This window comes from Mastigoproctus giganteus, chromosome 11, assembly GCF_048544385.1.
Source record: "Mastigoproctus giganteus isolate SK-2022 chromosome 11, ASM4854438v1, whole genome shotgun sequence".
Classification (NCBI taxonomy): Eukaryota; Metazoa; Arthropoda; class Arachnida; order Uropygi; family Thelyphonidae; genus Mastigoproctus; species Mastigoproctus giganteus.
In genome coordinates this window covers 131346349-131370748 of record NC_143585.1, presented here as the reverse complement: position 1 = coordinate 131370748, position 24400 = coordinate 131346349, and the positions used below count along the sequence as shown (strand labels likewise).

The window sequence follows — 24400 nt, the reverse complement described above, 5'->3', positions numbered from 1 at the left end:
ATAGCCTTGCTAATTTCACTACCCAACATGATTTTTACCTCCAGAAAATCAATGGTTGTTTCTGGTCAAGTTTTATGTATAGAATTTAAAATCAATCATAAAAATTTCCTATCACGTCTCAGTTTTAAGATATAGATAGATAACTGGATTCTGTACAAAGATATCATTACTGTTTGAAATACAAGTTTTAAACTTATTAACTTTTGGATGGTTTTGTTTATTGGAGTAAAAGTTAAGCAAGTACATCATTACTGTTCTTGCAATATAGTATATTTTGATTTTGATCCACTTTTCCAGACGTCAGTATTTTTATTAATTTTATTACACCATTCAGCTGTTCAGTATATAGTGTATATGATAAACTACGCTACAAGAATTCACCTTCTGTTCAAATTTACGAATTGATTTTACTGTTTTTAGGTTAATGCATTGTTAAAATGGAGAAGACAAAGCACAGAACTCTAGCGTCAATCACCCAGACAACTTCTGCTATGTTTGTGGACACCTAATCCCAAAAACGCAGAGGAAGAAAATATACAATGTCACAAAAGTTGTATATTCATTGTACTTCGGCTGCAAGATCGGTGACCAAGAAAAAATTGGGCTCCACATATCTGATGTATTACTTGTACAACGAACTTAAGGGTGCGGTTATATGGCAAGCTGGGAGCATTACCTTTTGCTTTCGCTATGGTGTGGCTCGAGCCCAAGAATCATTTTGACGACTGCTATTTCTGCATGACAAAAATAAAAGGCATTTCCAAAAAGAGCAAGCACTGCATCAAATATCCAAATATCCCATCAACAATTAGGCCAGTGCCACACGGTAAAAACTTCCAGTACCTGTGCCACCAAAACCCTGGAGTATTGGAAGTAGGGATGAAGGTACAGAAGAAATCGTTTTAACAGATGTCGCGGAACCGTGTATTTCACATGATTTGGACTACGAGCCAGAAAAAGAAAAAGCCCCGCACTACATTGAACAAGAAAAATTAAGCGACTTGATCAGAGACTTGGGCTTACCCAAAGAGAAGGCTGAATTACTCAGGTCCAGACTACAACAGTGGAACTTACTCTCCAAAGGTACAAACATTACAATATACCGTAAGCGAAATGAAGAGTTTTCTAGATATTTTGCAATGGAAAACAACGTGTGTCTGCAAAGACGTCGTCGGTCTTATGCACGAACTGAACATTGATCACAATACCCTCTGAATGGCGTTTGTTCATTGATGCGTAAAAGCTAAGTTTGAAAGCAGTATCTCTTCATAATGGAAATACATACTTTACCATCAATTCTTCTTGTTTATGCTGTTGGCCTGAAACAAACTTACGATAGAGTGTCCCAAATTCTTGCTGCTATACGTTACAATGACTGGTTTCAGGTGATCTCAAAGTGATTGGACTGCTTGTTGGGTTGCAAGGTGGCTTCACTGAATACTGTTGTTTCCTGTATTTGTGGGATAGTTGTGCAACAGCCAAATACTATGTCGTACATTGGGATAAGGGAGATGAATATATTCCCGGCAAAAGCAATGTAAAGTATGTTCCATTGGTTGATCCACAAAAGGTTTTTCTTTCCCCTTTACCCATCAAGCTTGGACTGATTAAGATTTTCAGTAAGGCACTGGATAAAGAAAGCAGAGGATTCGTATATTTACTAAAAATGTTTCCCAATTTATCTCATGCAAAGCTGAAGGAAGGAATTTTCATAGGTCCTCAAATAAGAAAGCCCCTAAAAGATGAAGAATTTCAAAGAAACGTGAATGATGTTGAACTGGCTGCATGGAGATCTTTCAAGGCACACGGATTCCTCGGAAAGAGAAAAGAAGAGAACTATGAGCAACTGGTGACAAACTTCTGAAATATTACAAGAACATGGGGTGCCGAATGTCATTAAAAATGCATTTCCTTCATTCTCATCTGGATTTCTTTCCTGAAAACTTAGCAGATGTCAGTGATGAACAAGGAGAGCGCTTCCACCAGTCGTAACGACAATGGAAAAACGATACCAAGGTTGCTGGGACTCAGACATGATGGGAGATTACTGTTGGTTCCTTAAACGGGAAAGCAATCTGGAGTATAAAAGGAAATCATTGAGTGAGAAACATGTCTAAGTAACATATATTGTGTGTAGTAATTATAACTATGTATGCTGATATTGTATAAAAACAAGGAATTTAAAAAATGCGTTTATCTTTTGATGTAGACAAGAGCAAAGTAAAAGATTGATATTTTCATAATCACAAACTTTCGTTCCAGAGGTATGACGAAAAAAAATTGTCGGTTAGTGTTATTGTTGGGATATATTGAATGGGGTTAGCCCTCAAAAAATTGTCCATTCAGTATATCCGGATATCAATATTTTGCTACGTAATCATTATTTTATTTTATTCTATTTTATACAATATTGCTAATCTTTGCGTGTTATTTGGTTTTTAGGAGCATTAGCAACTAAGGCCATATTGCCCCGGGAAATGCGGTTGTCATTCCCTGACCTTTCCGCATCCTCCGTATTTGGTGGTGATAGGCTCGAACCCGGGTCTAATCAAGAAGCGTGTGCTACGCACTGCTGCTCCTTCCCACCTGGCTACAGAGGGGCGCCTAATATTGCTAATTATATGTTTATTTCTAGGGTATAGTAGTGTAGACCAGCACAGGCTATCTTATTCTGTATAGGTTCTTTTGGCCTTATGGCCTACAGATTACTTTTATGTCTATGTTTTAATACATTTTGAATACCTAATTATACTATAATTAGTACATTTTTGAGTACTAATTATACTCTTACTATAGTAATTATATATATATATATTTAGTAGTCACGAGCTTGAACGCCGGTCCACTCAAGGAACGCGTGGAATGGAATGGGCAAGTAAGCGTCAATGCCTTATTATGGGTGATTTCAATTTGCCTCTAATTGATTGGAGTAAATGGGAAGGAAACTCGACATGGGGAACAAAATTTTTAAATCAACTAGATGACTGTTATTTGTATCAACATGTCAGGGAAAGTACTAGAGAAAAGAATATCCTAGACCTCATCATCACACATGAATCAGATGACATAACAGGGCTGACAGTAGAGGAACCAGTAGCAGGAAGTGATCACGGAGTTCTACGGTGGATGATGACGAGAGAGGTAGCAGAAGTAAAAGGCAAAGGAATGGGGTTTAATTTCAGAAAAGGAAATTACGATGCCTTAAGGTACTACATGGCCTCTATTAACTGGGTAGATATCGCGCAGAGAATGAATACAATTGAACTGTGGTACGCTTTTAAAACATTAATCACAGATGCCTTGAATGCGTATATACCATTAAAAAAATACTCCACGAGAAGGGTTCCAAGTTGGATGAATAGTGAAGTTGCCACATTACTTGAGCAGAAAAAGGTGGCATGGAAACGTTACAGAGCAATAAAAAGTACTGAAGCATATAACAGCTACAAGGTGGTGTGTAATAGAGCCACAGAAAAGGTTCGACAGGCAAAGGCAGTTTATGAGAAATCACTAGCAAACAGAGCAAAGAGGGGGGATAAGGAATTCTTCACATATATAAATGCCAAGAAGAGCAGGACAAACCAGATCGGACCTTTACGTAAGGGAAAGGGGATAGTAATAAATACACCAGCTGCCGTTGCAGATGAACTCAACAGTTATTTTGCATCGATATTTACAAATGAAAAGCCTTTTGTGGCAATGGGAAATTGTGGGAGCAAAGTTAAAAAATATGTAATTAATGATATTGAAATTTCGCAAGATTATTTAATGAAAAAACTTTCAAGCCTACAGACTAGTAAGGCTCCTGGAGTTGATGGAATATACCCTATAATCTTGAGAGAGGCGGCAAGCGAGTGCATTGAACCACTGAGGCTGGTTATGCGAGCATCACTAGACTCTGGGGAGATTCCCTTGGATTGGAAAAGTGCAAATGTATCTCCCATACATAAGGGTGGCTCCAAAAGTGAAGTGGGAAATTATCGACCTGTCAGTCTGACTTCAGTAGTAGGGAAAATCATGGAGGCATTGATCAAGGGTGGAATTCAGGATCATTTGGATAGAATTGAAATTCTCAAGGATACTCAGCATGGTTTTGTAAAGGGAAAATCATGTTTAACAAATCTGGTTCGCTATTTCGAAAGGGTCACTCACGAGCTGGATTTAGGGAATAATTTCGACATTGTTTATTTAGATTTCAGCAAAGCTTTTGACTCAGTCCCACATGAGCGGTTGCTTTATAAGCTGGAACAGGTCGGAATCACTGGGAAAATCCTTAGATGGATAGAAGGATGGCTTCAGGGCAGGAGGCAGAGGGTTGTGATAAATGGCTATTCCTCAGATTGGGTTGATGTAAGAAGTGGGGTTCCCCAAGGATCAGTATTAGGACCACTGTTGTTTTTAATTTTCATAAACGACATTGATGAAGGGATAGAGGGCGTGATGTCTAAATTTGCAGATGATGTTAAAATTGGTAGAGTAGTTAATGATCACTGTCAAGCTGAGCTTCTTCAGAGAGACCTAGATAGACTTCAAGAATGGTCAGAAAAATGGCAGCTGTGCTTTAATCCAACAAAGTGTAAGGTATTACACCTGGGAAACAGTAATCCCAAAATAACTTATTCACTTGGTGGAGTTCAACTAAACCCAGTACTGGAGGAAAGGGACTTGGGTGTTACGATACGGTCAGACATGAAATTCTCTGAGCATTGTAAACAGGTTGCAAGGAAGGCCCATGGTGTCCTATCGATGATCTATCGAACTTTTGCAAGTAGAGATAGGGACGTGATAATCCCATTATATAAGGCCTATGTTAGACCACACTTGGAATACTGTGTTCAAGTATGGAGACCGCACCTAAAGAAAGACATCGAGCTTCTTGAAAGGGTGCAAAGAAGGGTAACTCGCCTGGTGAGATCGGCAAAAGGGCGTCCTTATGAAGAAAGACTTCGAATATGTGGGTTGCAGAGTTTGGAAACTAGACACCTTAGAGGAGATTTGATTGAGGTGTTTAAGGCTCTGAGAGGCATCAGTAAACTGAATGAGGACAAAATTTTCAAGATTATAAATGATGCTAGAACTAGGGGACATAAATTCAAGTTACGCGGGGAAATGTTTAGATTGGACTGCAGGAAGTTTTATTTTAGCCAGCGAGTTATAAATTACTGGAATAAGTTGCCTTCATGGGTGGTAGAGGCCGACAGTTTGGGGAAATTCAAAGGTCATCTGGATAGTACTTTCGGGTAAGGGAAGCGCATAGGATGATAGGATTAATTTCCTTTTTATTTAATTTTTAATTTCATTTTATTATTTTTATTTCTTTATTAATTATTATTATTTATTTATTTAATTTTTGTTTTTATCATTGTTTTGTTCGGATTTTTTTTTTTTTTTTTTTTTTTGGCTGGTGCAGCATAAGCCATAGGCTTTCTTGCACCATACGGCCGTTACTAATACTAATACTACTAATACTAACGCGTGCTATGCCCTCTCGCTCCTGACCACTGGGCTACGTCAGGCCTCATACTTGGTTCATCCCACAGCGCCAGTTCTGCTTACCAAAAGTGGCCCACTGGGCACTCACATCCTTTCGTCCGGGCTTCGAGTCAATCAATTTGGAGTCTGTTATCTCAAATATTCTTGACCGGCCCAGCTGGTTGCAGAAAAACGTTTATGATTCGCCTCTTGATGGAAATATACAACCGGTTCAGCAATACAGACGGGTACTGTAACGCCTACATTACATGCGCTTCAACTGGTAAGGCTTAAGCACATGTATGCCAGCTCTGAGCACATCCAGGATCACCTCCGATGATCCTTTGGCAAGATATCCATTTCTCTGGTTACTAGAAGGTTTCTGCCACGGATGGCAATGATTAACCCAAAGCCACCTAAGTGGTATGCCCCGAATCATAAACGTTTTTCCGCCACCAGCTGGTTTATGCCAGCTCTGACACATCCAATATAACTTCCCATGATCCTTTGCGCGACCTCCTTTCCTGACTCCATTTTGTTATAAAATGGAAGTTACGTCAATTGACGTCATTTCCGTTTCGCAAAATTGTGCCAAATTAATTTTACTACCGTCCGAAATGAGTAGGCGCTGTCAAAGATGTTTACACATCAAAAAAAGCGATTAGATAGATTGGAAGAAGGGGGCGGTGAAAGTAAAAGAAAGGAAATGTAGGCAAAGGCATCCCCAAGCGGTCAATGGACACTAAATTCCATCAGGCGAAGAAAGGGGAAAAGGGATGGAGTAGAAAGTGACTGTTCAATGGTGCACAGATAGGATCGCCATTTGGCGCCTCTGTCAAGTCCAGGTGGTGTCCAGTCCAGGGATTTAAGTAAATCCAATGGTAGTTATCAAATTCCAATAGTCGGGTAGTTGTCCGTTTAGTGGTGTGATGGTCAAGTTCACGACTGTCTAGTCTGGATGGTAGTCTATTATGATCTCAAGCCGTCTGTTGTCTTCCTTGGAACCATTGTGGTGCCAGTACAGGAACTGTGGATTTCCTGTACTGGCACCACAGTACAGGAAAAGGATAAGGATTTCCTTCGGCTGAAGATCTCTCCCGAAACGCGTAAAAGCCGTATATTCCTTCCTACTGTCAAGTAGGTGTGCTTCTTGATCTTTGGGTATGTAGGTCAAGGAGCTGATGAAGGCGCAACGGAGATCCTCATACAAGGAGGGTAGTCGTACACGAGATGGGACGAACTCCCACCACAGGTGCAAGTGGGATCATCGGTGATTCCCAGGGCTGTCAGTTTGCCTTTTAATGATCCATGTCCATTTAACAGGTATGTAGCATATAGGCCAGGCGAAAACCGGGGGGGGGAGGCCTGGGGAACACCCAATCGATGTGAGGGAAGAACTTTCTAGTGATTTTACCTTTGTTGGAGGTAGTCCATCTCGCTTGCTACGCCTGCTTCAGATGTGTGAAAAGATGCTTCTGCTGTTCTGTTGTTTGCGGGGTCTGCTGTGAAGTCAAGGATGGTCTTGGAATTTGCTTTGGAGAGATGGAACAGCAGTCCACAGCGGACGACCTCCAGGTCCAGTGGCATGGGGTCCGCCAGGATTTGCAGAGCATGCGTACTGATAGTGCAGCAGGCATGGGTAGTGGCGAGCAGGATGTTCCTTTGCTCTCTCACAAATACCCTAGAATAGTACCCTACTGAGAAGCGTGTTTCAAACATAACTCGAACAATTCTTCGATCATTAAGAAACCAGAGATCCATGCAATGAAAGTATTCTCTTCAGACTGTTTTTTTTTCCCTGTTAAGAATTTCTTCCCCTGTTATTGTATCCTAATCATGACCATAAAAAATCCCAACTCAAGATCTTCTCATTAAAATATATGCAACCTCAAATCATCCTACAAAGACTAAAAGCTACAGACTGGACAAAAATTGCTGCTAGCTACCCTGATAAAACACTTACCAATTTAGCTAACTTGTTAAAAGACATCGCCTGTGAACGGGCCTCCAAATCTGTACGCCTGTCTCCCAGAACCAAGAACTGGCTTACCAGCGACGCAAAACTCGCCTTCATCATCAAACAGAAACTATACAGGAAGTGGCAAAGAACACGGGATCTAGCCGACTACCAACTCTATAAAAAACATCGGGCACGCTTCCTACGCATTCGGAGGAAGGCGCAGAACGACTGGATTGCACACAGAATGAAACTTGGGAAAAGAATCTTCACCAACAAGAACCAACAGTCCCCCATGACCACTGACATCTTCCACGCATGGGCTAACTCGCTCGCAACTAAGCCCCTATCTGCTACAAACCCCTTTATTCGAGTTAATCCACCAGCTGACCAGACATCACTGGATAAAATTGCCATCACAAAGGAACGCCTTACTGAGGTCATCAACAATCTTCCCAACAAGTCTACCACTGGCCCGGATGGATTCCCTATTTTCATGATTAAAATATGTAGTGTATATATCATTGACCTCTTGCTTGATGCATTCAATTCCGTCCTCGTAACAGGAGTGTACCCTGCTATCTGGAACACATATTATGTTTCTCCCGTTCCAAAAAAGTCTAACCCAAAATCGCCTAATGACTACAGACCAATTTCCGTAGGATGCACTTTCCTCAAAATATTGGAAAAAGCCATACTTCCTGCTCTCACCCATCACATGTTCAGCCACAAACCTCCATACCTCCATAGTGTTCTACCTGGACGTTCCACGATCACCAACCTCTTGGACACACTGTTCAGAATTGAAAGTACCTTAAGCAACAAAGAGCAACTGGATATTGTGTTCCTCGACATTAAGGCGGCCTTTGACAATCTGTCCACCCATGCATTATGTACCATACTGTGCAACTACTTTAAAATCTCTGGCAACATCCTAGTTCTCCTTAGGAACCTCCTTCAGTCCAGGACTCTATGGATCAGAAATCAAAACCATAATCACCACATTCTTTTTACCACCTACGCAGATGATATTAAGTTCTTCATCATCACAAAATGCCCCAGTCTCTCCAGTCTATTACCGTGAGCTCCAACCGACAGCTACATGAACTGGAAAACTACCTTCATGCGATTGGACTATCCATTAATAAAGAGAAAACTGCACAACTCTCTATCACCAAGAAGAAAAATACCAACGATGTGAACATCATTATAGCGAACTCTCCAGTTAAAAAAGTCACCCAACATAAAGATTTGGGTATCATCTGGGACAAAGACCTCACCTTCTTGCCTCACTTTAATGCCACTCGAACGAAAACATATTCGGCTTTATGGGCAGTAAAACAAGAGATCTCCAACTTCCATAACTCGGACCTTATCATCAAATACATTCTTCGTTGCATTTTCCCAATTCCGTTATATGCCTCGACTATATGGTCCTCAGCACCCTCATCATACCAAGCCAGGTTCCTCTCCTTGGAATTCTGGATCTTGAAATGGCTAAATAGGGTTGCCGGGCTAACACCTACAATCTCAAAATCTGTTCTGGTCACCAATCTTAATACGCTTCCTTGGAGGTATCTCATCATCTCTAGGAACCTTCTTACCCTCTCTCAGCTTCTATCCGGAAAACTGAAGTCACCCGATATTTGGGATATCATTGCCAGACCGTCCGACAGGAGAAGATGCCAGTCCAACACCTCCCCATACAGATCAAAGCTGCGTAGCATGTCCTCCCTGGACAACATGTTTCCACACAACTCCTTCCAGATATTTAATAGATTAGCCATAGACGTTGAGAAACTTTGCAAGGACAGAACATACAGAGCTTCCATACTTGCAGACATGTATTCCTTAGTCATGTTCTAGGTGGACTCTATGTGATGCCGCACTATCCACGCTCCAATGTATCCGTATGCACTTTTATGTGTTGTAACTTTATGTTTTTGTATTTGTTGTAACTTTATGTTTTTGTATTTGTTGTATCTTCACCAGTGGCTGTTTAAGGCCGTATATTGTATCTGGCTCTGTATACAATGTATTTGTCTGTATTTTATGTTTTATCTATGTATGTAACTCATGTCCTCTAGCTGCATAGCTGTAAAGGGACATTTCTTCGGAAAATAAATTGATATTAATAATAATAATAATAATAATAATAGTGCTAACAAAGGTAAGAATTCGATTACAGAATGTCTGTTTCCAATAGTAGAAGAGTGTTACTGAGTTTCACAAATTGAGCTATTATACCCATGTTATAAGATATATGAGTACATTTAACCACTGTCGGCTAAATGAAATAAAATATTGTATTTTATAATCAGATGGTATTAAGTTGAACGCGTCAATAGTTGTTGGCTGTTTTGAAAATAGCCTTTGAAACTTAGTCATAAAGCTAAAAAGCTTGAGAGTTTTGAAACAGTTTCTGAAGGACTCAGTGCTTGTAGGCATCTTCATTTGCATCGGTGACGTGTACAGTTACAACCAGTACATTACTGTTCAAGCGCCCATGATAGAATACACGAAATCCACGGAACTGACATTCCATGGCTAGGAATTATTCTAAATTAATTTTATAGCCACAGTTACTAACTCTTTACAAAACCAAAGGGGTATTCCGACGTTTCGTGACATTTCATGTCTAATGTCTAATTTTTACTTGATATGAACTTAGGCCTTCAAAAACAAGAAGCTTAAACATTAAGCAGCCATGTATAAATTAGACCATAATGAAAATGTAATTACACAAAATAATCTTCAAAGTGACGGTAGTGTGTCCCATAGAATAATTGTCTCTTGTTTAGTCTGATACGGTTCTGCGACAAACTTTTCATTTTCACTTGTTTCAACTCGCTGTTGAAAGCAGGGTAAGTTTATAATTTCTCATCGTGAGAGGCATATAGTCTGCCAAAACTGGGCAACATTCACTTAATTCATTTATCATAAATTAAGTAAATTCATGAAACATTCATTTAAAGCAGTCAACCGAGTAATGCTCAGTCTGTAACTGGAAGTACTTCGGTAAAGTAGTTCTAGCTTAATTAAACTGCTGCTTTCCATACACTACTGAAAATAATATTTAGAGAATTTTATGGCACAGGGAAGTATTTCATATTCTACAGTTTTGATTTTTCTGTGGGTTTGAACGACGTGAATTAAACCTGATAGTTGAGTTATTTGAAGAAACAGCTAGTTTTCAATGTTGACTTCATACAAAGTTCGTGAGGTAACGGATTGGTATCTCGTATATTTGTTACGGTGTCCTAATATCATTATTACTATTATTATCAGGACTTAACAAATTCCTCGAAATAGATTCCTTCTGGGAAATTAATACAGGCAGTCCCTGCATTACGCTTTTACTTTCATTATGCCCTTTCTGTTATAACCATTCTTCGTTTTATGCTCCTTAAATTTATCTAATTGTTATTTTATTGCATAGTAATTTAACACAATTTTTGAAACTGTTTATTGTACTTTGTATAATGTAGTCTTATTAAAAATAAAATGAAATCTTTATCGAGATATAGAGTTACATTTTTTGTTAATACACTCATGTGCAAAAGTAATGAAGGTACCTAATTTTAGAAATACCTCGCCACCTATCGAGATATCAAGAAAATTTTGTATAGGAATTCATAAATAAATTATTCGTATAAAACATCAGCTCATGAAAATTATGCAGATTTCGTACATTGAATGAAAGATAACATAACACACAAGGGTTAAGAGGGCGTGTTGAGCCCTCGTATTGTCAATAAGACTACATGTTATAAGGCAATATGTTTTTCGTTTGCTTTGCATCAAAACAACTATGAGGCGTCACTGTAATGTCTCTGTAAATTGCGTGTATTCTGTGGTTGGATGCTTGCTTTGTTGGATGAAAAATCCGAGTTTTGGAAGGAAAAAACGATTCAGTCCTCTCTTTAGACTGTCTGATTCAAATTATTATATCAAATTATGTATTATATTAGGGTCATCCATAATTCATTACATAAACCCGTATTTGTGTCTGTAATTGCCTGTTTTGCTATACGAACCCCCCCCCCCCCAGTTTTTTTGGGGGAAGCCTTGTTATCTACGTCTGAGACCGATTAACTAGCCACGGAGTGAAAAAAGCCCATAACGTTCCTCGCGTCATCGACGGGATTCGAATCCTGGCCTTTTCCACCCGATATAGGGAGGATGGTGACGATACCACTGTGCTACACGCGCAGACGAGACTGTCTGATTCGACTACGATATAAAAATCCCAATAAATAGAGTTTAAATAGACAAACAACAGAAAAATTATCCTTCATACTGGATTATACTGCTCGCCAGTCAAACTCCTCTCACCAGACCTCTTTTATCATCATGAGATCTCAGTCTGATTGATATGTGATTCCTGTGAGCTGCACTGACTAGCAAAAGTATCTCTTTGTATTCTTGTTTATACTTCGGCACGACCACCAGTCAGAGGAGTTTATAATAAATCATGAATACAATCGTTAATCGTATTTAGCAGTCACGGGCTTGAACCACGGTCCACTCAAAGAGGTAGGGCCAGTTGGAAATACATCCAATTCCTTTATGAGGGAGATTATAAGTAATGTAGGACTCTAGCACATGAGAAAGGGTTGTCAACTTGCAATTTATTAATTAACTAACTGAGCCCAATGGAGAAGTGTATTATTTGCCAAGTTGAAGGCAAGCTGTACCCCTGAACAGCCTCACATAGTGCTAGAAAACTATGTAAGTAATAGTTCGCATCTCTATATCGTTGGAAGTCACGGTTCCGCTCTCAAAGATGTGAGTGAAGCAGGTGGCAATTAATAGTAACGCCTATCCTTTACATTATTTGGCTGAATGTGGCTGAATTTGATTTATCAGAGAACAGAACTTGACTGTCGTTTCAGTATTTTAAGTTCTCTACTCTGCAATTATGAGAAACAGGCTTTCTTGTGGGATTGGGTTGAATGAATGAAAATTCTAGGTTCCTGGCACAGAGTTTCCTTTGTTATAATCCTGCCAGACACGATGCGTCCATGGTATGCTTCATCAAGGTGTATAGTACGACGTGCGGAAATGAGAACTCAACTGATTTGATGTGCAGACATTTTCTGTTGCATTTTGCTTATAAGGACAGGTTTCGATCGCTTTTCGAAGTAGTTGTCCGTGGAAGGCATTCACGGACAACTACGTCGGAGTGGAGTGTTCAGAGGTACCATAATCATTATAATCACTGTACCCCCCCCCCCCCCAAAAAAAAAAACGGGTGGAAAAGGCTCGGGTTCGAATCCTGTCAATAACGCGAGGAACTTTTATATACTTTTTTTTCCTACCCCGTGGCTGAGTAAGTCAGTCTCAGGCAAGGAGAGCAAGGTTTGTTTTCTCAAGGAAACCCAGGTGTTTCGTCAAGAAAACGGGAACTTTGCATTTCGTAATTGGCTTGTTTCTAATTCTTCAGTGTCATTTTCTGCCTACACCAAAGCTGGCAACAATTGTAAAGCAGTTATTAATCAGTCCAAACTAGAGTTTGAACAGGCTAAGAGTAGAAAACTTGCTTCTTGCCCTAATGGTAGCCTAGCATTCTGGTCTCTTGCCAAAGCTATTGGCCGCAACTTTTGCCCATCTCTGCTCCCACCTCTGTCCAAACCAGATGGTTCTGTTGTCACTTCAGCCAAGGATAAAGCTAACCTGCTAGCATCCCATTTTTCTTCCAGCTCATGTATTAATGATCTTTGTAAAACACCTCCCACCATTCCCAACACACTCCATTCAATGCCTGCTGTGGTCTTCCGTCAAAAGGATATCAGAAGGATTTTGACAAATCTTGATGCTAAGAAAGCTCCAGGTCCTGATGGTATTTCTCCACTTGTTCTCAAAACCTGTGCTCCTGAACTTACTCCTATTCTTTGCCGCCTTTTTTCACTTTCTTATTCCAAAGGTGTTTTTACTTCTGCTTGGAAATTTGCTCATATCCATCCAGTTCCTAAAAAGGGTGACAAATCCCTCCCATCCAGTTATCGTCCCATTGCAATTACTTCTACTCTTTCTAAAGTAATGGAGAAATCAATTAACCGCCAACTCTTAAACCACCTAGAAACCTTCCGCCTGATCAACGATCGCCAGTATGTATTCCGTCAGTGTCGATCCACTGGTGATATTCTGGCTTATGTTACCCATTTATGGACTAATTAATCAGTCCAAACTAGAGTTTGAACAGGCTAAGAGTAGAAAACTTGCTTCTTGCCCTAATGGTAGCCTAGCATTCTGGTCTCTTGCCAAAGCTATTGGCCGCAACTTTTGCCCATCTCTGCCCCCACCTCTCTCCAATATTCTGGCTTATGTTACCCATTTATGGACTAATTCAATGGAAAGGTTCGGTGAAACACAAGTAGTTGCTCTTGACATCTCAAAGGCTTTTGATCGTGTTTGGCATAAAGGTCTGCTAAACAAGCTTCCATCTTATGGTTTACGAACTGTTTTTAGTAATTGGTTATCCAGTTTTCTCTCTCTGATCGCTCACTGAGGGTGATGGTAGATGGCTCTCTGTCTTCTAACTTCTCCACTGATTCCGGTGTCCCGCAAGGTTCAGTTCTTTCCCCCACTCTTTTCCTCTTGTATATTAATGACCTTCTTCCATTAACTGGAAATCCTATCCATAGTTTTGCTGATGATAGCACATTGCATTCCACTTTCCATTTTCAGAAACCTTGTCCTGCTCAATCAGCTTCAACTTCTCGAAAATCTGCTACCAATTCCTTAAATGCCAATCTTCAGGTAATTCTCCAGTGGGGCAAAGAGAACTTAGTTGATTTCAAACCTTATAAAACTTAGTCTTGTCTTATTTCTCGCAAAAAGGATTCTTCTGCTCCTATGCTTACCTTTAGTGACACTCCGATTTCTAGGCAAAATGATATATCTCTTTTGGGGATTACCCTGACTTCTAATTTCTCTTGGCACAAGCACTTTACAAATATTGCTTCTTCTGCATCTAAAAAACTTGGTTTTGTCTTTCGCTCTCAGCGTTACTTTTCTTCCAAACAGCTGATCACTCTGTAAAAATCGCAAATCCGCCCTGCCATGGAATATTGTTCCCACATCTGGTGTGGTGCCCCCAAAACCTCTCTCAGGCTTCTTGATTCCATTCAGAAGAGGGCAGTTAGGTTAATTAATGATTCATCTCTAACAGAGTCTCTCCACTCGCTTTCTCATAGACGTACTGTTTCTGCTGCATGCCTCTTCTACAGATACTTCCATGGGCATGTTCTTCTGAATTGGCTTCTATAATTCCTCCTCTCTCTTTCAAAAAAGTCCGAACACGTGCCGCCACCAGCCAACGTCCATTTAATGCCAACTTCAAACTCACAGAACCAACTTTTCTTCTTCCTCGTTTATTCATTCAACTGCCGTTTTCTGGAACAACCTTCCTTCTTACGTATTTCCTGAAAATTACAATCTACAGAAGTTCAAGTCCAATGTCAACAAATATCTTCTTTCGTCTTCTCAACCTCCAACCCAAGCACGGTACTAAGTACTATAGGTTCTAATACATCTCGTGTTTGGGGTTCACAAAAAAAAAAAAAAAGAAAGAAAACAGGAAAACTGATCAGAGAACACACATAGTTTATGGATATATTACACATGGGTGGATGAGGTTGCTCTCAGTTGATCTTAATAGGACAGTTTTTTTCACTTATCGTGTAGGTGAAACAATTTTGTTTCCTGAAATTGTTTCTATAGCCTTGAGATGATACAGTCTGGCGGAACATTGAATAACCTGGTTTCCTCCACATGTAGTGGGCATATTTCCATCCTTCCAACGGAATTTCATCGCCTAAAATTATCCAGATGGTATTTCCATGCTATGTTATACAGGCCTGTAAAAGAAAGCCTATCATAATGTTCGCCCTCACGGATAGTTCAGCCCATATAAATAAGCACTGTCCTCCCCACACCACGTGAAACAGAACCGGGTTGAAATCCCCTCAATGACGTGAGGAATTTTTATTAGCTATTTTCATATGTGACTGAGTTAGTCGGTCCCAGGCGAGGGGGTTGCATGGTTTTTCTTCCTGGAAACCAGTTTGTCGTCAGCAAACAGACAAATCTACCACAGAACACATGAAGCCTACAGACATCCGGCACAATATAGTCTAAGTCGCTGATGTGCCTAAAACCCTATAGCAATATATAGGTTTTGTCTGTCTATTTTTCATTGTACGGCCCTCGTGGGTAGCACAGTAACGGTTTGGTCGAATCGCCGTCCTCCCCACACCAAATGGAAAGGACCTGAGTTCGAACCCCGTCGACGACGTGAGGAATATTTATGGGCCTTTTTCACAACGTGGCTGAGTCAGTCGGTCTCAGGCGAGGGTAGCATGATTTTTTCTCCCGAAAACTCGTGTTTTTTGTCCAGAAAACAGAAAATCGACCACAGAACACACGCAATTTAAAGACAATATATACGGAGCAATATGGCCTTAGTCGCTGATGCTCCTAAAAACCCTTTTGCAATTCTCATAGTAGGAATAAAAATGAAAAAAATGTCATGTAAGCCTATTTCTAGAAGGGTTGCGATTTTTCATGTGGAACTTTATGCAATTTTCAGGTACTTTACCCTGAAAAGACGTGTAGAAATGCGTGTGATTCGTTTTCTCAGTGCATACATTTTGCTTCAAGCATTGGTAAATGTGTAATTTCCTTAGCTTTTGCACACACACGAGTGTACATATGTATATATTGCATCAAAATATATCAGCGTGTACCATAAATGTAGTTTTCAATTTGTTTTACTTAATCCACACCTAAATTTAGCTTAAGTTAAATTTATAACTGTAAAATTTTTGACCATTTTCTATTCAGTTAAACAGAAATATGTATGTTTTGTCACTTTTCCCAAATTTTTAGCAAAAGCCCAATCTATACAATATAAAGAGAACGATGGGAATTAACAGAAACTTAATTTTCAATTTGTTTTACTTAATCCACACCTAAATTTAGTTTAAGTTAAATTTATAACTGTATAAAGCATGTTTAGGGGATTATCGAAATGCTTAATTTGAGAACAGATTGTGGTAATGCTACTACGCTAGTTTTAAGAAAATGCACTAAAAAGTATATTTTCTTAAAACTAACTAACTTATGTCCCTTTAGTTTTTCATTACTAGGTTACTTATGCAGATTATAAAATTTAAAATTTTGCATTTGTACTTGGAAGAAGAATGAATATCTAGCAAATCAAGAAACGTTCAGTAATAATAATATTTTCGACCAAAGAGGGCAGAAATGTTAAAGAAATGCATGAAAGAATGATTAGAGTGTTTGGGCAAATATCACCCATTTATGCTATCATGTTACAACATGATTGGCTGCGTTTAAGGAGTCGAATAAAAAAATTTAGAAATAGAAGAATTGAAGAATTAAAGCGTCTGAACTTGAAAAAGTACTGAACGTTTCCTGTGGAAGAATTTTAACATTAACACATGATCATTTGGGAATGTTCAAAGTTTGTGCGAGATGAGTTTGCAGAAATCGTTCCATTCATGAAAAACATCAAAGATTGGAGTTATTGAAAGAGAATTTCAAGTTAATATTCTTGCTAATCCAGATAGATTTTTATCTCATTTGTGACAGATAAAGAAATCTGTCTACATTTTGATGAGTATGAATCCAAGTTATAAAGATTTAGTGTAAGAACTTGCCAACCCCAAAAAAGTTTCGAACCCAACCATCAGCTGGAAAAAATGTCTGCTTCAATTTTTTGGGACACGAAAGAACTGTTGTTAATTGATTATACCCTGCGCCCAAAACCACAATAACAGGGGAACATTATGCCAAAGTTAAAAGTTGTTCGGCTTCTTCACTACAATGCACCCGTGGGCAGTTAAATCAACCCCTTCCGTACAGCTCAGATTTGGCCCCAAGTGACTATTATTTATTCAGAAATTCCAAGTATTATTTTCGTGGAACGCATTTTAAAGAAGATGCATTGCTAAAAGCAGCTATGGAAGCCTGGTTTTATGCCTAACCTGAAGAAGGATTTTAAGGATTAAACTCTTTGCAGATGAAATTTAGTAAATGTATTGAACTTCCGGGTTAATATATTGATTGGGGAGAACATAGAATTTTGACCCATGTCTTTTACACTCCGTTCTCAAAACTTTTTGGCCACCTCTCGTATGTATGGCTGCAGAAGGATATTCAAAGCAATAGTTGAAATCAGAAACAATGCTTATATTCTACTGCTTTTGATTGGAGTTTTTCTTTTTACACAAGCCGAAGACCAAGGGCAAGTATTTAACCTTATGGTTTCGGCCTGTGTTCAACTTAGAGACAAACACCGTTTCTAATATCTTTAAATTCTATAACATCAGCAGTATATGTGAATCCGCTGTATATTTTGAACCCGCCAGCTCTTTGGAACTTTACTGGCTTCTCATCAGTTGGCGGGTGGTCTCTATTAGTGAACGTATGCTGAAATGTTAATAACGTATTTTGTCTCAGTGAACAGCCAAGCGGTGTGTGGAAATTTGACCTTTAATCTCTCGAACGGGGTTGTATTTGCGCTACGAGTAAACCCTATATGATTGCAAGAGGGATGGATATTCAACGCAGTAGTTTAAATCAAATAAAATGTGTACGCTTAGACAAAATACACTATTCACAGTCCGGCATGTGCTCGCTAATACGATGATTCCTCTTTTGAAGTGATGCTATACAATTTTAAAAGGTGTTAGCAACTTAGGCAAGACTCTTGGTCTCTAGTGGGAGCAGGATAATACTATTGAAATCGCGCGCAGTGAAGCGTACGAAATTTATTTGATTCCTTTAATTTTCTTTCTTTACTGGAGCCTTGTGATTATTCCTGAAAGTAACAACGCAACACAAAGTGTATCTTTGTGTTGTAATTTGCATTGTAATTGCATCATGCGTGTTGTGTTGTAACTTGCACGGGACCTCTTTATCATTCAGCTTGAGAGCCTGCTGAAGTTTTAATCTGTGGTACTTCACTGAAACAAAGAGCAATTGCTATGCTCTCTCTCTCTCTTGTGACTCATTTACCCCTTCCCGGCTATTAATGTCTATTTACGTGGACCTGTCAGGAATGCCTCACTAATACGCACCACAGTTTCCTCACTAATTCTTGATCCCAGCCTCGAACCCTTCAAAAATATACACCGTGTGTGTATTTTTTTGGTATTCTGAAGGTGACTTTCCTGCTGGAGGCATCATTTTTAGATTTCGTTCGATACTCAGGTTGGGTAGCGGTAAGGATTTTTTTTTTTTTTTTTTTTTAATGAAATGATAACGGTTCTTTTTCACTGTTACAGTCTTGTTGCATATTTGCATGGCATTAAACTTCTTTGACTGTGTAGTCGTCCCGAAGTATAAACAGAATTTATTTTTAATTTTTATTATCCACCACGACATCTTAGTTGGCACAATTCCTCGTCGTATGGCACTCTTTTGGGCAGGTCTGGGTTCCGACCAATCGGAGGAGGAATTTCTAAAATCCTTTTCAGTCGAGGCTTCAGTTGAACCAATTTCAGACGACTGGAATGGGGTTTTCCATGCTAGTCTTTCCGAGATCTTCAGTAAGGTGCACGCACCATATACATGGACCCATGGACAGACACGGAACTAGTTGCATGCTGTTTATAAACTTAATACACTGGTGCAATCTGGCTTAAGATGCTGATGCACCGTAAAACCAACAGCGGAACAGATAGCAATTCGTTTACGCTACGTATTTGCATTGCTCTTAACAATCAAAAATTGTTAGGGAGGACATAGGGTTTAGTATCAATTCTCTTGAAAGTTTTCTGAATTTCAGTGTTAATAATTCTTGTTTATAATTAACATATTCTAAGTCCTCACTTTATTCTTTTGGGACACTGTGTAACTAAGATTCTTTAGGCACATCATTTTAACAGTTAAAGATTAAACTACTTAATTTTTGTATATTCCAAGCAGAGATGTTTTAATATGCCAAAACACCTCAGACAAGTTAAGCTGTTTTATGGTTAACTCTGTAAAAATGACTTTTAAGTGTAGTTCTGAGATCATTCGTGCTTAATACATTTCACTGAGTGTAATATTTTATTCCAGCAATAGAAGATATATTAAGTCTGTCATGTGACCACGCAGAGATGATACTGTGCTTTGAGAAAATGAAGGCTGCAATCATGAACGAAAATTTGTTTCTTCCTGGCACCAAAGAAGATTTACAAAAATACTGCGAGTAAGTTAGCAAACTATTGAATTTTAATTGGTGTTTTTTATAGCTTCTATATAACTTCTTCAATAGTTCATTATAATATAAGCAGTCTTTATTGTACACGTAACGTATGTTCAGTAGTGTCCATCACGGCAATGCCAATGGTTACAAAGGTTGGATTAGATTGAACAGTATTAACGGACAAAGACTTATATAATTACATGAAGATGATCAATTACAACCATTAAACATAGGACACAAGGAATTTATTGATACAGAACTTGCCACTCTCCTTAGGCTTCATGCTTTAAGATTGCATCAGCCCGTGTAGCTGCATCTAATTAACCAACTTTCAATGACATCTGATGTTCTTAAGGCATTCTTCCGATGAAGGATTGAGCAGGTCGCTTCTATACTTCTTGTTAGCAAATTTCAGAAGGTAACCATCAAGTCTGGGTTAGCATTTCTTTGGTCAGGAATCGGTTCGATAAGGCCAGCCTGTTGGAGTTAGCGATCAGCACGTGCTTGGCTCGCAGCTGGGGTTGGAGAATTCGCCTAGCGCAGCTTTCCTAGAAGTTAGATTGAGAGATTATTCCAGCCATAACATAACCGTTTAAAGTAAAAATAAGTAATTAATTTATAAGTAATAAGTGTTACAAGTAGTTGCAAACTAGAAACTTCATGTTAGAGATCTTTTTTTTGTTGTTGGCGCATCGGCTTCTGTGACCATATTGCACCTCCCAAGGTTTTTGCATTTTCTACTCTGATCCAAGCCCGAGGCGGAATTCGAACCCGCGACCTTTGGGTTGCCAGGCAGGTACTTTACCCACCCGGCTAGCCTGGTCGGCCTCAGAGATCTGCTTTAAAAATACTGTTACAAAATATTTAAAGGGAAAATAATTTACCCAATGAAAATAAGTGGTAAATTAATGAACTTACCAGAAAAGAGAATTGTTCGGCCCTCTCGATAGCTATTGAAAAAAATTATTTTCAAGCCAATTTCCATCCTCCTGCACTACCTGTGCAGGAGGGTGGAAATTCTTCCATCTTCCTGCACAGGTAGAAAGAAACCTCACTAAGTGATTTCAGAGATAGCTGCTCACTGACGTCTACACGATCCTTCGCTGGATGCTGAGAGAAAGTTGTCAACCGGAGGTTGTTCTCCATGAATTGGCCTTCCTCGTCCTGCACCAAATGAAGATATACCAAAAGAGACAGGTGCTGAGCCTTCCAAGGACTCTTCCAGTTCATAATTGCTTCTAAATCAAGATCCTTTTTAACATTGTGCAAAATCTTATTCTAATTGGTACTTACTCTGGCATGCTCCATCCGTTTACCCTTGGCACCCTTCTTTGGTTGTGGCGACCGGCTGCACGACGACGTGGTCCTTGAGATTGGATTCCCCTGTGAGCTAATGTCACCTACCGTATTATATCGGTTTCGGAGGTTACTGGCTCTAGAATAGCCTGGAGATCTACTTCTTGGGGAAATTGGACTGTCCATTCCTGAGTCACGAGCACCTGCGCTCCTTAGTTCCTAGTTCAGCTGATTGTCTATCGGCTTTCCTTTTGGCATCTTTTATTCTACCTATTTTTGGACCTTTCATTCGGTCCATGTCCTTCCGCTACTACGTGTTTTCCCCTGCACCCCACAGAGCGCAACAGGGATTCCTCACTGTGATCATCTTCCTCATTCTGAAATCCATCTCCTGCAGTAATATGTGTTATCCCGCCATTAATCAGTGGCCCTTCATTCCAGCGATCATGATGCTCGATTGCTACATCCTCATTATGTTCTTCCAGACCCAATTCCCTGTTCGGTTGTAGCAGAATCATCCCATCCGCAGTTGCAGTCTGTAAGAGTCTTACCAAGATACTGAATGTGAACGGCTAATTTTGCCCCACAATTTCAGCTGCAATCAAAATTGTGCCGCAATCACCACAAAGAAATGGAAAATTAGCACCACTCTTTTAAGTGCATTTTTTACTCTGGTGTTCCCCCCAACCCCACGTGATCTACAGGTTATAGCCTAAAACTTCGCCCGGACATTACGTGGTGCAAAATAACCGCACAAACTTCTGACGACCATCATTTTGTGTCTTTTCTCACCCTCTGTGTGACTATACATAAATAAACTCGTTAATCCGCAAACCCCGATTTTCCGACTTTTCACAATGACGCCAGAATGTACCCAGGAAAGTGAGGCTGGACAAGCTGATCCTGAAGGGACAGTACTGGATAAGTCGCTGATCGTAAAAACTGAACTGGAGGATCTCCTAAAGGACCTAAGCAGTAGAGTGTCGGTGGCCCTTGGAGGACAAATTGTAACACTGTTTTCCAAATTAGAAATAATCTTAATTGAAGACCCACGTGGACTGCGAAAGGGCTACGGCGAAGCTCGAACCATTCCTGGAAGTTGGAGCTATCCAAATGCAACAGCGTGCTCCTCTGCCCAAGCACCGAGGAACACACAAAGCAAAGAAATGTCGAGGACTACAACTGGGGTGCCATCAAGGGGAATCCACCCAATAAGGCAACCACTGCTAAAAACCCCAAACCTCATAGTCCTGAGAGGAAAATGCAACACGTACAAGTGAAGAATTAAAAACAAAAATTATGACAAGCTTAAAGGATGACCTTAAAACAACCAAAATAAAATCAGTACACAAGACGAGAAACATAGGAATTATCATCGAAACAGAGACCGAAGAGGACATAAAAAATATTATCTCCAACCCCAAGAGTTCTTCATTAGGGTTAACTGCGGAACCACCGAAAAGAAAGAGCTCGTCAATAAAAATTTTTGATTTTAGCAAGGACATTACGCCACAACAACTCACGGAGGAAATTATTTCCAGAAACCTTCAAGGAATTGAGGAAGAACGGGAGCCCCACAGGCTTGTCCAAACAAAGTAAAAAAAATGGAACAAGCAATAATTGGATAGTGGAGTTAGCCCCACGGCCTGGCACGTTTTAAAACATCAATCCAGGGTGTACGTTGAATGGGGAAGCCATCGCTGTCATGAATTTGTGGCTGTGCCGAAGTGCTACAAATGATGCAGGTTCGGCCACACTTCGCATACATGTGCTCAGACAACTGCCACATGCGGCCATTGTGCAGAGAGGGGGGGGGCATGAATACAACTCACGTCCCAACAAACATAAAGGCCCACAGTGCTCCAACTGCAAGCTTAACAAGATGGACCACTCACACTCAATAAGAGACCCTAACTGCTCGACATACCTGAGAATAAAGAGTCAATACAAGAACAGAATCGACTATGGGGACACGCCCTAAACCATTTAATTCTACAAACTTCAAGATACTCCGACAAAATGCCCAACGATCAAAAGCAGTTGCAGAACAACTCAGAATTAAGGCGGATGAAGTGAATGCCGACAGCATAATCCGCCAGGAGCCTTACATACACTTAAAGCGTATGAGAGGATATCCAGTGACATATAAGGTCATCCAGGTGGAAGACGACACCCCCCCCGGGCAGCTGTCCCGGTGCGCAATCCAAATGTAACAGCAACGAAGCTCACACAGTTGTGTACTCCCTGGACAGCCTGCGTCAACCTACTTACAGCCTTGGGGCCTATCTACGTGGTTTCCCTATACTGCAGGCGAGGAGAGAGGAAATATTCTTTGCAACCCGGTACCTACAGACACTACTCAGCACATTGCCCAACCAGAGGATCCTCATCAGTGCCGATGTAAATTTCCGGTCCCCGACCTGGCATAGCACCACACCGGATCGCTGCGGGACAAGAAATGTACAGCTCCTTGAGGACTTCCTGGCAACCTCCCCTCTTGTACCAAACTATTATTTTTATTTTTAGGCCACCCGAATAATTAAATTCATCTGCCGTGCAGTGTGTCTTATTGCGTGCGTTAATTGCGTGTGTTCTATGGTCGATTTGTCTGTTTTGCTGGACGAAAAAGCCTAGTTTCTGGGGGGGAAACCTTGCTATCTACGCCTGAGACCGACTAACTCAGCTACGGAGTGAAAATGCTCATGTCATTGACGGGATTCGAACCCGGGCCGTTTCCACTCGGTGTAGGGAGGACAGTAACGATACCATTCTGCTACCCACGCTGACACCCCTCTAGTACCAATCAACAGACCAAATCAGCTACCAACCTTCTGTAAAACTCTGTAGGAGGCAACTATAGATGTCACTCTAGCAACCAAGAACATCGCTGGCTACATCTCCCTGGGAGTGCAGGACTCCTGGACGACTTCCGACCACAGAGTGATTACATACCAGATCCTCCTAACCATAACCAGATTACCCTAATCAAGCAGGCCACTAATAGGTTTGCAACTAAAAAAGCTGATTGGGAACTCTTCAAGGAACACTTGACTGCCGCTACAAACGAACACCTTCGACAACACGCCAACTGAGGGAACCCAATGATCTACAAAGGGAAGTCACAAGGATAATCACAGCAGCTTCTGAAGCGGCAATAAAAAGAAAGAATCCAAGGCCTGGTGCTGTCCCTTGGTGGGCACCTCAAATCCAACAGCTGAGAAGAGAAGTAATCACAAGACAGAACCAGTTTCAATGATCCCGACATAGCTGGCCCGCAGCCGAGGTCGCTGCCTGAGGGAAAGCTATAGGAATGCAAGGAACCGCTACACCAGCCTCATTCATAAATCCAAGCGGAAGGCCTGGAACAACTGGTCTCCACAAAAAAAAAAAAAAAAAAAAAAAAAAAGCAAACTATTATGTTTGGGCCACCCGAATAATTAATTTCATCTGCC

At 40.3% G+C, this 24400-nt stretch overlaps 1 protein-coding gene across 1 annotated transcript in view; it reads left to right on the top strand.

Moving 5' to 3' along the window:
- Positions 1-24400, top strand: part of LOC150078436 (uncharacterized) — a 166049-nt gene that overhangs the window by 103403 nt on the left and 38246 nt on the right. Inside the window, exon 2 of the mRNA XM_090385122.1 lies at positions 19523-19655. Coding sequence (XP_090241248.1) covers positions 19523-19655 — 133 coding nt within the window. The remainder of the gene's footprint in view (positions 1-19522; positions 19656-24400) is intronic.